General features: G+C 39.0%; 1 protein-coding gene across 3 annotated transcripts in view; it reads right to left on the bottom strand.

The window, feature by feature from the left end:
* The window catches only part of KCTD20 (potassium channel tetramerization domain containing 20), a 35,268-nt gene that overhangs the window by 8,991 nt on the left and 10,863 nt on the right, over positions 1–15,414 (bottom strand). The window contains exons 1-3 of one of the 3 annotated variants that reach the window (XM_047101616.1): positions 5,124–5,146; positions 4,171–4,376; positions 1,274–1,547 (exon numbers count right to left, since the gene is read on the bottom strand). In XM_047101616.1, the coding sequence (XP_046957572.1) occupies positions 1,274–1,547; positions 4,171–4,330 (434 nt within the window). In that variant the 5' untranslated portion in view covers positions 4,331–4,376; positions 5,124–5,146. Of the gene's footprint in view, positions 1–1,273; positions 1,548–4,170; positions 4,377–5,123; positions 5,147–15,414 lie in introns of those variants that run through there. The other 2 variants (XM_047101617.1, XM_047101618.1) reach the window with 2 other exon arrangements.

Genomic DNA, 15,414 nt, shown 5'->3' on the forward strand with positions numbered 1-15,414 from the left:
TAGCTGGATTCCATTTAGCCTAAAACTCAACAAATGAGTATGGTCCATTTTGATTTCTAAATCAAAGTCCTGAGTGAGGTTAGATCTTTAAATAAGATCTACTTTGAAGTAGATAAAAACCCTCAAAAGCCAAGTGTTTGTGTGTACACATACAAGTTATTGTTTTTACTCCTATCCCAATCTGCTCTTCCTCATGTTAAGGTCTGTGGTTGGCCAGAAAGAGAATCTCCTCACTCCCAGCCCAGGCTCCAAGAATACTTTCTGGACAGTGCTCCTCCTTGGCAGGCTCTTTCCATTTCCTAAACTCTAACCCTAAAATGCTGGAGGCAGGAGATGGTAAGACTACAGTCTAAAAGCAGCACAGAGGGTGGAACATGAAGAAAAGAGAGCTCAATCACGAAACAACGAAAGAGCCAGATATAAAGATTTGGCTTTGGAAAACTTGAATAGTGATGGAGACATTAGAAAATGACAGCATAATCCTCCTGCCAAGCATAATGGGCAATGGATGGCAGGTGAAATGCTCTTTAGTAAAATGCCTTTGTTCTTATGTCATGTGGAACCCATGTCTAATTCTATCTTTTATTAAAAGGCAAAAGAAGGGGCGCCTGGGTGGCTCAGTCGGTTAAGCGTCCGACTTCAGCCAGGTCACGATCTCGCGGTCCGGGAGTTCGAGCCCCGCGTCGGGCTCTGGGCTGATGGCTCAGAGCCTGGAGCCTGTTTCCGATTCTGTGTCTCCCTCTCTCTCTGCCCCCCCCCCCCCCGTTCATGCTCTGTCTCTCTCTGTCCCAAAAATAAATAAACGTTGAAAAAAAAAATTAAAAAAAAAAAAAGGCAAAAGAAAAAAAACCCAACAACTTAGATCTCACCTTAACTCTAGATCTTTGACATGGAACTCAGAGAAGATTATTACTTTTGTGAGGTATACAAACTATGGGGTAATAGAAATCAGGTCTCTGACTTCTACTTTAGAGTGAGTTTACTGAGGACTAAGGAATGCTACTCAGCAGATTATTTTCCACAGTTCTGACTGCTCAGGTAGTTGTGGGGGCTCATTTTACTATACTGGCTTTGTAAAGAAATTAAGTACATCCCCCAAATCATCAACAGATATAAGGTGTTTTACAAGCTTGCCCTCCCTGTCTCATAAAAGTATGAAGGTAGAAAAATAAGCAATCAGTGCTTCTTTTCCTCATTCTAGTGCAAGATAAACAGCAGGTATTTCTATTCATAGAGAACAGAGTGGATTTGGAAGGAAATTATCATCAATTACCTTCCCAACATGGTATCCGGATGAGCAGTGAAAATTTGTGGATTCACAACAAAACGTGTGCCATCTACAAGAAGTGTCACTTTCTCTGGCGCCTGGGAATGAACGTTACTGCCAAAGCCCACAGTGCTGTTTCCAAATCGTTCTGGAGCCATAAAGGGTTCATGGTTCCGTTTATTCCCATTTTGGAAGCAGGAGCCTTTGATGTCTTCGGGAAGTGGCATTATGTGAGGGAACTGGAGATTTGCTGGCTGAGAGGCATAGTCAAGTGAAAGGTCTAAAAGATCATACAAACAAACCAAAATAACATGACAGCAAAAAGGCTTGGGGGGGAAATAAAACTGCTCTTCTTTAAAAAACCAATTTACCCCCCACCCCCCATTTTTAGGTGTTCACAAGCAAAAAATTCTTGCCTCGAACAAATCAAAGAAAAATAAACTAGAAACTCATATTGGATCACCCTGAGCTTTTCTCCAGGTTTGTATGTTGGGGAGGAGAGAATGAAGGCAATAATGCCCATTTTATAATAAAATGGTTAAAATTTTTTAAAGTAAACTATGTGCATGGCTTTAAAAAATTTAAACACTCAAGAATTTCTGTGGACAACCAGCAAGGCCCTACCACACTCCGTGCCCTCCCCTGTCTTGTTTCACAGAGGCAATCACTTTTTACTTCCGTTTCCACTTCTAGTTCTAAATAATACTCTTATATTTCCTGTTTTTTCTTTTCTTTTCTTTTTTTTTTTTTTAAGGAAACTGCTGCCTCTGTGTACAGGAACTATTTCATTTTCCACATTCAAAAATTTCTAAATGTTTCTAAATTTTACTTCCCAGAAGGGATGATAGTCTCTAATTGTCTAATGCATTACTTTTGCTAGAAATTCACATAAAAATGCATTTTCACTATGCACAGAAGAATCCTAACATTGCCAACACCATTTTTTGTAAAGGCAAGTCTTGCCCTCAGCAGAAAGGTTCCACTGCAAGTGGCCTTGGGTTAGGATTCATTCCCAGAACCTCAGTTTTCTATCCTAGTGTCACCAAAGAGTCATGTTAAGTAATTTATTTGATTTTCCAAACCTTGTTCATTTCTGTAAAATGAAAATAATGTTCACGCCACCTCCCTCACAGGATTATTTTATCAACTGAAATAAAGTATGTGAGAGCACTTCAAAGTGTGTTAATACTGTATCATGCAAAAAAGGCTTAAAACTAAATGCTGTAGCTGAAATCTGGATGTACACAGAAGACAATCAGGGGAAAGTATTTATAAAGGATTACCATAGGATTCTTTTAAATTGGCAGTTCTCCTAATATATTTTAAGTTAAAAAAAAAGTTTTTTAAGGAAAAAATTCAAACATACCAAAGCACAGAGTTAACAATATGCATATCCTGACACCTAGATTTGACAAACTTAATTAACACTTTTCTATATTTTCTTCAAATCTTTTTTCCCCCCAAATCTCCCATTCCTCATGTACTTTAAGTTTGTACACAATAATTCATGAACATGATTACTGCCCATGACCTCTGGGAAATGAGTCTGACTTTGGGCACTTAGATAACCAAATAAATTGTGACCTAGAGAACACTCACTCCCCCCACCCCCACTCCATTTGCTTCTAGAGAAAAGGAAACCAAAATCTAGACCAAAAACCTATTGAGGATTCACGTCCTACAGCTTTTGACAAATTTTCAATGTGGCCCTGTGTTTGCATACCAAGAGCCAAGCTTCCACAAAATCCACAGGCAAGCTTACAACAAGAGAACACTTTAATCACCAAGACAGGCTTTCACATTCACAGCGCTGTTCTAAAAACTGAAAGTAGGTACCTACACCACAAATTCAGATTTTAGAATGCTTGATTCCCTCCCCGCCCGCTGCCCTCTCCCCTGCACCCCCTCCCAGCAATGAAGCAATTTAACTTGGGCTGATTCCTGAAGGACACCTCAAGTTGCACCCAGCATAAACGGGTGAGTAGGAAAAGAAACGCACTGCACAAATTCTCCCTGACGGTACACTCTAGGATGGCAGGCACACTCTGCTCCTCTGGCAGCTAAAATATGTAGAAGAGCACGGCCCCGGTCAGAAAGACACAAGTTCAAATCCCAGTCCCCTAACTCCCAGCAGCGTGAACCGGAACAAGTTTTCTAAGCTTCTGAAGCCTCACTTTTCTCATCTGTACAAGGATTAAGCAGAGATCAGCAAGCTTTCTGTAAAGGCCAGAAGGTAAATATTTTGGGTTTTGTGGGTCATGGTCTCTGCCACTGTAGCAGGAAAGGAGCCAAAGACCATATGTGAACAAATAGGCATCATATAAACATGATGGCTGTTATTTAAAATTTTTATTTGCAAAAACAGGCAGTGGTCTAGATTTGCCACCCTGTATTAAAAAAAAATGTATGTAAAGTTCCTAGCACAGTGAATGCTCAATAAACCGTAACTGATATTATTAGTGTTGCCACTGTCTTTATTAAAAATTAAGAAGAACCTAACAGTTTATCAAGAGCCGGCACGTCCAATAACTAAAAAGTCTTTTGGTCTCATGAAGTAAGAAGATTATTAATATCCCTGTCTTCCAGATTAAGAAAGCAGGGCTCAGAAAGATTAAGCAGCTCATCCAAGGTTATAGATGATAGTAGCAGAGCTAGAATTTGAATGTGTCTTCTGACTCGGAATCCAAGACAATTTTTCTTATACTATCATTGCCACATTAGATACGCTGGACTGATTAAGTGGAGATTTTTTGTGATGGTCAGCTGTATAGAGCTGTGATATGTAAGCTAAGCCAATTGGCTGGATATTTTATTTGGGTAAAGAATATGCATGCCTTCTGGGTAGAGTGGATGCTCAGATGTTGGAAAGCCCACCAAATGAAGTCAAGATCTAAGCGTCATACCATCGCTCCTGGGGCCTAGAGGATAAGTAAGGTTCTGAAGACCAGAAGAAGCCGGGCTATTTGTTTCTTTCTCTTGTGCCGCAGCTGGGCTTTCATCCGTTAGGCTGCCAGCCTCCTGCCGCAATAACCTGTCGCTCTCACTGCCACGGTGAACATTCATCCTTGGATTCTGTATCCTGAACTGTCTGCTTGACCAGAAAAAAATCCTAGAAGACAGGAATATGCAGGATTTAGAACGCTCTCAAAACAGATTTCCAAGGACTTCCAAGGCAAGAAAGCCAAACTAGAGAACTCACCAAAAGCTCTCAGTCTTGTTCTGAGAAGAAATGACATCTTAAACATTTCTATAATTTTATACTTACAGGAATTGAGCTTATTTAAATGGTCTTTATCAAATCACTAAGAATATAAGCATGTTGATAAACTTGTTACTTGGGAGTAATTTTAAGCTGTATCCAAAAACAGATATCAAATCCACAGTTTTGGCCACAATCTTGATCAATACTACAAAGTAAATGGTAGTGCAAGAATTTGATGATGTTTATATCACAGACACAAAAGAGGGGAAGAATCCAACTGGTCAATTAAAGAAAACCTGCCTCTATTCAAAAACAATTGAGACACAGATGTTCCTGCAACAATTAAGCACTAGGAAACAAAAACAACCAACCGTAATACTCATGGGAGTATTAAGGGAGTACTCAAGCAAAATTTGACTTATCGTGCTCAAGTTCTTCTTTATAAGTTCTCTCTTTCTGCACCTTATCTTCAACCCTAGCCCCCACCTCAAAATTACATGAAGACGTCACTGGTGATAAGGCTAACTCTCTCCCAAGCAGTGCACAGTCGTAACCAAGAACACATAATGAGCTACGGCCACATGCAAGGCATTTGCTGATCAGGCAGAAGGTGGGGGGGGGGGGCGGGGGAGGGCAGTTCAGGAGGCTTCATACCTTTCTTCCAGATAATCAAGCCCTGCAGCCCTTCCATCCTTGGGGGATGCCCAGCTACTTGAAACATTTCTGAAGTTCACCCTACTTATTAGCATTTTTAGTTTATACTGTACTGATTTCCACTTGGTGTTCTGGTGGAAGAATCCTCTTACGTCACTACCAATTTTTATGCAAATGGACTGCATGCTAACACCGGTTCAGGAAGAAGTTAGGTCACTAAAGGCAGTAACATGTAGAGGTTAAAACAGATCCCCAGGGACTGGTAAACTCAAATAAAACCACCACTGCTCTCAAGTTTGATTCAGAAAGGTCAAAATCAGGTCTACTGAACAGGATAAGAAAAGGATATGGAACTGGGAAGAGCATTATTGCCAACAATGGAAAGACCAAAAGGGGGATTTGCTTCTTTAAGCTTAACAGGTTTTGAATGGCAATGTTTCCACTCAGCAGTACAGATACTGCTTCTCAGCTCTTCCACTAGCGGCTCAAGAACCAAGTTCAAACTTCTCTTTGTTGCTCTCCTAAAGACCTCCTGGACCAAAGATGGTAAGCCTGAATAAATCCATCTCTTGAGAATCTGCACAGACTACACTGTATCAATTACTTCATTTATTCCTTAAAATGTGTGAAAAACAGTCACATTACAATGGAATAGTTTGAAAACAGTTTATTCCTAGTGGAATCGGGGCTCAAAATGAAGTTTAACTTGTATATAATGAACTGAATTAATACACAGCAGGATGGAATTGAAACTTAGCAAGTCAGGCATCTTCAATGAGGTAAAAGAAAGTAGCCCTCTGAGCACTTAACAGGCATTTTACTTGCATTTAATTTTTATTGCAAATAATACATGACTATTTCCCTTCTTAAAAAGGATGCTTTGGGGCGCCTGGGTGGCTCAGTCAGTTAAGCGTCCGACTTCAGCTCAGGTCACGATCTCGCCATCCGTGAGTTCGAGCCCTGCGTCGGGCTCTGGGCTGACGGCTCAGAGCCTGGAGCCTGCTTCCGATTCTGTGTGTGTGTCTCTCTCTCTGCCCCTCCCCCATTCATGCTCTGTCTCTCTGTCTCAAAAATAAATAAACGTTAAAAAAAAATTAAAAAAAAAAAAAAGGATGCTTTGATCATCATCCCCAATCCCAATCACTTCTCCATATCACAGCTTGCTGGTTTGAATCCTTTTGACTTTACAAAAATGAATTCATACTCTACAAATATGCTGGTAAAAGCATATGGTTTCAAAAGAACACACAAACTATATACTATACATCCATCATTCTCATTCTGTAATGTTTTTCTAAATTACTGTTCTTGAGATGCATCCATGTTGAAAGATCAAGATCTGGTTCATTCCTTCTTCTTTTTTTTTTAAAAGAGAGAGGGAGAGAGCCAGTGAGGGAGAGGGGCAGAGGGACAGGCAGGGAGGAAGGGGGAGGGGGGAGAAAGGGGGAGAAAGGGGGAGATGGAGAAGTGGAAAGAGGGGAAGGAGAGGGGGAGGGAGAGGGGGAGGGGCAGAGGCACAGATAGAGACAGAGAGAGAGAGAGAGAGAGAGACAGAGAGAGACAGAGAGAGAGAGACAGAGAATATCAACCATGGAGCCTGATGCAGGGCTCGATCCCACAACCCTGGGATCATGACCGGAGCTGAAATCAAGAGTCGGATGCTCAGCCGACTAAGCCACCCAGGTGCCCCAATTCCTTCTTAACTGCTGTAAAATAGTCTGATTCCACTCTTCTATCCATGAATATTTAAGCTGTTTCTTAACTATTACAAACAATGCTTCAACGAACAAGATTAGAGTATACTATGAAAGGACCCAGATTACAGACTTCTCCCAAATGTATTTGGCGTCAGAACTCCTTTTTGCAAGAAATCATCTCAGAATTAAAGCTTAGTGGCACGCACTAAGAAATTACTTAATGCAACATTTACCCAAAGTCTCCTATGAAGTAATTCCTCTGTAATTCTAGAATGACAGAACAAAACTCTGAAACCTGAAAAGTTAACTAACACCAAGTTTTCAACATACACCAGAGCAACCACTTTAAACATACTACTACTCCCCTTCCAGGAATGGTGTTTCATTCAACTTTGAATTTATATTTTCAATGCCTATCATGGTTCAATTCTGTAACCATCCCCCAAATGAATCTTGGTCCTTAAAACAGATCTAGGAAAAAGGAAAAAATAAATAAGCAAAGCACTTCAATAATATAGTCTCTATTGCTACAAAACTATCTTTGGTCAAAACACAGTCCTAAAAGTCACAGCAACATACAATTACGAAAACTAAAGGATCATGACACCCCCAGCACACTTAACAGTAAATGAAGAGACTGCTTCAGAAAAGAACTAGGAGTCAGAAATATATTAATGACAGAATTCAGACTATATAGCCATTAAGCAGAGAAAACTTAACATCCAACAAGCTGGCTGAAGCTTCACTTCTACACAGCATGGGAGAGCATTTTTATACACTGTAAAGAACTACGCAAATATATTTATTATTTATATCATAGACCTCGCATGAAGGCCCATTCTTTGTTAAGTCTTCATTTTGCTGACCTGGAACAGCATCATAATCTCCCATCTTGGAAAATTTACATACAATCTTTGATGGTGGAACTATCTCCACATATTCCTTACACCTTAAAATGGACACACCACAGTTTCTCCTTAGAACATAATCATCTTGAGTATTAATCCAAAATAACCTCTAGATAATGTCTATGTATTTTTTTCTTACTTGCAATTTCCTCTAACCAATTATTTCTGAAGAATGTAAGATAATTACATGGATCACTGTGCCATTAAGTTCAATATCTTGCCATTGAACTATTCAACATTTTTTGAATAGATTTTAAAATCTAGTTGTAAAGTGGTCAGGGGCAAACAACCCTAACATGGATCTATCTCAAAAGCATAATGCTTTCAGACGGTTAATGGTACAAAGGTATGATTTTTTTTTTTTTTTTTTAATTTGAGAGCATCCAAGCACACGTGTGCAAAGCAGGACAGGGGCAAAGAGAGAAGGAGAGAGAGAGAATCCCAAGCAGGCTCTGCACCTTCAGTGCAAAGCCCAACAGGGGTTCAATCTCATAAACCAGGAGATCATGACCTGAGCTGAAATCAAGAGACACTTAACTGAGTGAGCCACTCAGGCATCCCACAAGGGTATGATCTTTTAAAAGGTAGTATCCTTTTTTTTTTTTTAATAACTTCAGAGTAATCTGGGTGGTGATAAGGTAGGATGCCACAGAATTTGCTACATAAACCAATCTACCCTTCATCTGTACTCTAGAAATCAGATTTAGAAAGTAATCACATCTGTGCCAAACCTTCATTTCAAACAAATCCCAGTCTTTTCCATCTGTTCTTTAAAAAAAATTTTTTTTAATGTTTATTTATCATTGAGAGACAGAGCATGAGCATGGGAGGGGCAGAGAGAGGGGGAGACACAGAATCCAAAGCAGGCTCCAGGCTCCAAGCTGTCAGCACAGAGCCCGACACAGGGCTTGAACTCACAAACCGTGTTATTATGACCTGAGCTGAAGTGGAAGTCCGAGGCTTAACCCGACTGAGGCCCTCTGTCCATTCTTATGTAAAAACCACTATGTTCCTTTAACTATTTTAATCACCTATCATTGACTTTGGCCTAGTTACATTATGTTTTTCTACTTATACATAGTAATAACCCTGCTGATGTTTCCTATTAAAGGTGAACAGATTTTCCATTTTGCTTCACATATATTCTCGGGTGATAGCCAGAAGGGTAACAGTGAGGGCAGTGGGAGACAAGAGAGGTAGAAGATAATCTAAAATATCTACATGATCACCTTCTAAGATATCATTAACTGGTAGCAAAGAGGTTACCATTTTCGGAATGTACTCTGGGTGTATGTTTTTTCCCCCCAAAGTTTGTATTTATTTTGAGAGAGAGAGAGCGCGCACGCACACGGAGAAGGGCACAGAGGAGAGGAAGAGAGAGAGAATCCCAAGAAGGCTCTGCACTGTCAGTGCCGAGCTGGATGCGGGCCTGAACTCATAAACTGCGAGATCATGACCTGAGCTGAAATCAAGAGTCAGACGCTTAACCGACTGAGCCACCCAGATGCCCCTCTGGGTATATATATATTTTAAACAACTTCTATTGAAGCTTTTCTGTCATGTTCTATTCACCCCCTTTGCAAGTATGACCCTAATGTTCCAATCTCAGAAGAAATTCAGTCTTCTATTTAAGGAATTCTGGTTTTCCTTTTTCCAGATTATTTCTAAGAATACTGAATAAGACCATTCCAGTCTCAAGCCCATATAAACTCTATTCTTAACATTCTAAATATCAGAGTTTCCTACATTGTTTCTCAACCCATAAGAATTTAGCTGTTTACATGAGCAAAGAAAGAGACCCCTGTTAGTAAATTATTTCCACTGGGTCCTCCCTTCACATGTATGTACCTCCTTGAACTCTGGCAGACTGGTGAGGCATGAATAACTTCTTAGAGATCTCTTGGTACATTTCTCTCCAAGTGTGATCTTCCATTATGCTCTACTTTTTATAACTGTGGCCCTGTGCAGGTTCCTAAATCTGAGTCTCAATTTCCTCACTTGACAAAAAGGAAGTAACTGTTAACCACACCGGGTTGATATAAGGAGTAAATCAGCACTTAGTACAATGCCTGGCACGTAACATTCAATAAATGTTGATTATTGTTTTATTCCCAAATCAGGGACTCTACAAAGAAATTTTACAAACCTAATCTTATTTGGTACAGAAACAACCCCGGGAGAGATGCTTTAATTATCCTCACTCAAACTGGGGGTGGGGATGGGAATCAAGTTTTAGACAGGTTAGCCAATTTGCCCCAAATCCTAACTCTAGCTAAGGGGCAAAGGTAGATTCTAAACTTAGGTTGTTGGATTCCCATATTCTTTCCATCCAATCACACTGCTTCCCCCAAACCATCTTGCCTTTCATCCATTACCGATTATAGAACTATTGTTTGTCACAAATGAAAGAGAAAGTCAGTAATATCCAGGGTCATAGCTGCTGTTCTTAACGTGTAGGAGTTATGGTAGTAATGTAAGAATCCTGTAATAGAATGGTTATATTCTTCCATGAAATAGCATTGTTAGTACTTCACTACTTATAAAAGCCATTAAGTACTCACTGAAAAAATTTCAGCCAATATAGAAAGACAGCAATACTTTAAAAATCAACAAAGCTGTGAACTCTTTGCACATGTTAACTCTGGGCATCTCCCCACTATATTCTTGGAATAAACTCCTAGAAGTAAAACAGATATGGAAAAAGGTAAATAATTTTTAAGTTTTGATAGGTACTGCCAGACTGTCCTCTATAAATATACCAGGTTAAACTCTTTCTAGCAGCATGGAGCATCCATTCTCTAGAACCCTTGCTAACAGCGTTTCAGTTTTCTTCATCTTTGCTAATCTGATAAAATTACATTAAAATGAGCTATCATACTTCACTTAAAACTTTTCATCGATACTTCTAAAATTTCACCTTTGAAAGCCTTAAAAGTTTTGAGTGGGTGGGGAAAGACAACCCTGCTGGGTAGGTATTAGGTAATAGCCATGATCTATTCACATCCAGTTTTTCAGGCTTGACTAGAATCACTGGATATTTCCCATGACTTGCTCTCATTTCCCTGGATGTCTGTGAGAGAATAAGGTATAATCGTACAAGACCACCCACAAGATAAGCAAAGCAGGTTCTGACTTTGGCTTCATTATTAACTAGCCATGTCACCAAAACATTCTATAAGCTTCATTGTTTTCATCCATAAAAACAGAGGATGGTATCTGCCATTACGAAGCTAGACAAACCTTTCTCAAATAGGATGCATGGAAAAGCTCTCAAAAATCACGAAGCACTATACAAAAGACAAGTGATAAACGCGGAGATTGGTGTAAATCTCCCTTGAACAACTTCTTAGTTAGCATTTATTTAGCTCTCTAAGCTCATCATGCTCATCCTCCACTTTTGAATATACTTATTATGTTTTATTGTATGATTCTACTGATTTCAGTTTCCTTTGTCATTTTGATTCAGCGAAATCACACCGTGTACTGTTTCTGGAATTCTACAAACTATTTTTTGCCTCAGTTGCCTAACTTCATTTGCACTTGACCTTCTGTGTCTTTCCATTTTTCTCCTCAGGAAGATACCATATCCTCCTCTTCTATCATCAAACTGTCTTTTCTTTAGCTTTTTTAGTCCTGCAGAATTTTAAAAAACAAAGAATAATCCTGCACGCAGGTAGTACAGGTTTATTGTTCCTGGCAGAAAATACCGAAAAGACAAAAATCACCCATAATTCTTCTTCCAGACTTTCCTAAGCATAAACACATAAATATTTTTTTATTTTTCACAATTTGAAATTCTGTAAATACTATGCTGCATTTCTCAACATAACATGATTTTGGCTGTAGGTCAATAATCACACTCTTACATCATTTTCAATAGTACATACTATTCTGTTACATGGTTATACCAAATTTCACTCAACTGATTTAGTTTTATTGTTTCTTTTTTTTATAATCTTTAACCCATATAGAATCTGTTTTGTATATAGCATGGGATAGGGATCTACCGAAATTCAAATGGTTAACCAATTAACTGCGTTAATGTATTCTGAAGAGTCCATTTTTTCCATACTGATTTGAGGTGTCACCTTCATCAAATACTGACATATGATAAATGCTTGACCTGGTTTTTACACTCTGTTCCACTGATTCATCTATTTCTGTGCCAATGTCATGTATAATTTCAGTTTAACAATCTTGCCATCATTTTTCTATGTCACTTATCTGGAAGTTCTAAAATGATATTTCTAAGTTGTCAACAGGGAAATGTTTTCTTCTGACTTTTAAAATTATGTCTTAACTATTTATGTTTTTTCTTCAATGAGTAATATATTTTATTAATTTAGAATTACTGTGATAAGAGTCCTAGAACATTACATTTAATGGATAGAGGTTGTACACAGATTCTCTGTACTAGTTTGTTACCCAGAATGTAGCTTTGTTCCTTTTTTTAAAAGATTTTATTTTAGTATTTTTTAAACGTTTATTTATTTATTTTTGAGAAAGAGCAAGCAGGGGAGGGGCAGACAGAGAGGGAGAGAGAATCCCAAGCAGGTTCTGCACTGTCAGGGCAGAGTCCGAAATGGGGCTCGAACCCACGAACTATGAAATCATGACCTGAGCCTAAATCAAGAGTCAGATGCTTAGCCAACTGAACCACCCAGGTGCCCCTAAAGATTTCATTTTTTAAGCAATCTCTACACCCAACGTGGGACTCGAACCCACAACCCTGAGATCAAGAGTTGCATGCTCCACCAACTGAGCCAGCCAGGTGCCCCTGTTTGTTCTTTTTTTTACAGGAAGTAAAAATTTGCTTTACCTAAAAAGATAACTGCCATAACTCATTCCAATGAAATATTAAAAATGTATGGATAACTGAAACTATTAATACTAATTTTGCTGTTTATTGTTGAGACAATGTTTAATCAAATTTTTAATTCAAAAGTAAAACCTAAGTTTACTTCAGCTATTTTAACACATACAAATACATTATATGGATTAAAGATAGATTATGCAGTCTAGGTTAATATTGCAGCTACACCAGAAGACTGCTTCTGTGCAGAAAAAGAACTTATGATACTGTACTTCTTGAATACTGGTCAGTACATGCCCTTCTTATATACTCTCCCTATGAGCCTATGCAACTGTTTAACCTCTAGTAAACATCAACCCTTCTCCCCTAACTGCTTTATCTTGTTTAGATTTCTTTTTTTTTTAATTTTTTTTTAATGTTTGTTTATTTTTGACAGAGAGAGAGCGAGCATGAGCAGGGGAGGGGCAAAGAGGGAGGGAGACACAGAATCTGAAGCAGGCTCCAGGCTCTGAGCTGTCAGCACAGAGCCCGACATGGGACTCGAACTCACAGATTGCGAGATCATGACCTGAGCCGAAGTTGGACGCTCAACTGACTGAGCCACCCAGGCGCCCCTTGTTTAGATTTCTTTTCAAAGAACTGATGCTATAAAATGTTTTCCCATTTACCATACCATTTCTTCACAAAGTCTCAAATTAAGGGAAGCTATATTTAACCATACCCTATCCTGCCTCTCCTGTATTTGCCAGCAAGTGCTTTGAAGCTAGACTAAATAGTTTGGTTCGTGATTCCACCACTTACTAGCTACGTGAATCTGGGCACATGACTAACTTCTCTGAGATTCCATTTTCTCATCTGTAAATTAATAATACCATCTATTTGGAAGAGCTATTTTAGGGATCACAAATACTTCAGATCAAGTACGATCTGTGGCATATGGTAAACACTGAAAAATTGTTAGCTGTTACTATTATTCATATATTCAAACCTAGCTTCAAGCTTATAAAAATCATACTCATAAAAGTTTTAATCTCTGCTTGTTTCTCCTTTCTTGCATTATTACCTAGCTACCACATTATCCCTCATCTCAATTCCAATACTAACAACCCCTTTATTTATCTGTGTATCTGTATTTTTTTGTTAAGTACTGGATTCTGAATATGTCTGTTTGCAGAGGTAATGAAATTCATTTATGATTCCACTGGTAACTCTTAATTTCAAATATTTACCGATAACAGACATGTTATTTTTCTAAACCAAACCTGTAATTTTATAACTAAAACTAGACAGCTTTCAAATGAATCTTTTGAATTGACTAAGCACTTTTATCAGCTAGGTTATTTTATTTTATTTATTTATTTTTTTTCAACGTTTATTTATTTTTGGGACAGAGAGAGACAGAGCATGAATGGGGGAGGGGCAGAGAGAGAGGGAGACACAGAATCGGAAACAGGCTCCAGGCTCTGAGCCATCAGCCCAGAGCCTGACGCGGGGCTCGAACTCACGGACCGCGAGATCGTGACCTGGCTGAAGTCGGACGCTTAACCGACTGCGACACCCAGGCGCCCCAAGCTAGGTTATTTTAATCTCTCAGAATTTAGAGAAGTTTCTGGTAACCTCTTCAGACTGTCAACAAATTAGCGAACATATATAGTCAGCATGTATTTATTTACCAAACATCTACTGTGTGGAACACACATAACACTGTGCCAGCAAAAAGGGGCAAAGGACTGTGGGACACTTTCAGGGCTGATCCTAAGCTCCCATGCTGGTTAGGTGGGAATATGTGAAAAAGATAAATAAATTTAACTAATACATACAGAATAAGCGGTTCTAACCCTTGGTTTGATTGTCAGGCCTATCTTCCCAGAGTATATTAACATAGGCTCACTGTGGGGTCCAGCAGTTCGTAATTTTTTCTAAAAAGTCAATTTAGGCAGCTCTCATATGCATTTAGGTTTGGGGATCATAAAAGAAACATAAAAGTCATAAAAATTCATATGAGAAAATCACCTCTAGCTGGTGTGCTTGGGGAAAGGAAGTCTTCATCAGACAAAATCTACACAGGGCTCTGAAGAGATTTTTTCCCCAGTTTTTGGACACTTCAAATCTTCAGGAAAATAGAAAAATCATTACAATCAGTACACAGGTGTATACCCCTCAGATTTACCAATGATCATCCTGCCTCATTGGGGTGCATTCCTTCCCCCTCCACAGATTTTCCAAATCACCTGAGAATTACAGATATCACACTTCATCCCTAATACTTCAGTATGCACAGTCTAAGAATTACAACATTCCCCTACAAAACACAACAGTACCATTTTCACATCTAAGAAAATGGACAATTCCATAATCTCAACACATAATCCATAATCAAATTTACTAATTTGGTTTCATATTTTCTTTTATAGACTTTTCTGGGGATCCATAATTAAGGCTTGTTTCTTGCATTTTTTAAAAATGTTTTATTTATTTTTGAGAGAGAGAGAGAGAGAGAGAGAGAGAGACAGAGTACGAGTGGGGGAGGGGGGGAGGGAGAGAGAGAGAGAGAGAGCGAGAATCCTAAGCAGGCCCCAGGCTCTGAGCTGTCAGCACAGAGCCCAACATGGGGCTCAAACCCATGGACTGTGAGATCATGACCTGAGCCACGCAGAAGCTTAACCAACTGAGCCACCCATGTGCCCCTAGTTGTTCCAAAATTTTTAATCTCGTATAGTCCCTCCCTCCATCTTTTTTTAAAATGAAATTTACATTTTAAAAGAGACTAGGTCAGTTCCAACATTCTGGATCTCACTGTTTCCACACAAGTAAAAAATTTTCTATGTATCTAAACAAGAATACTAAATAGATGGCAGCTGTATCCTTCCAAA

This window comes from Lynx rufus, unplaced genomic scaffold (assembly GCF_022079265.1).
Source record: "Lynx rufus isolate CCGP_SWC_20201006 ecotype Redwood Valley unplaced genomic scaffold, mLynRuf1.p SCAF_6, whole genome shotgun sequence".
NCBI classification, from domain to species: Eukaryota; Metazoa; Chordata; class Mammalia; order Carnivora; family Felidae; genus Lynx; species Lynx rufus.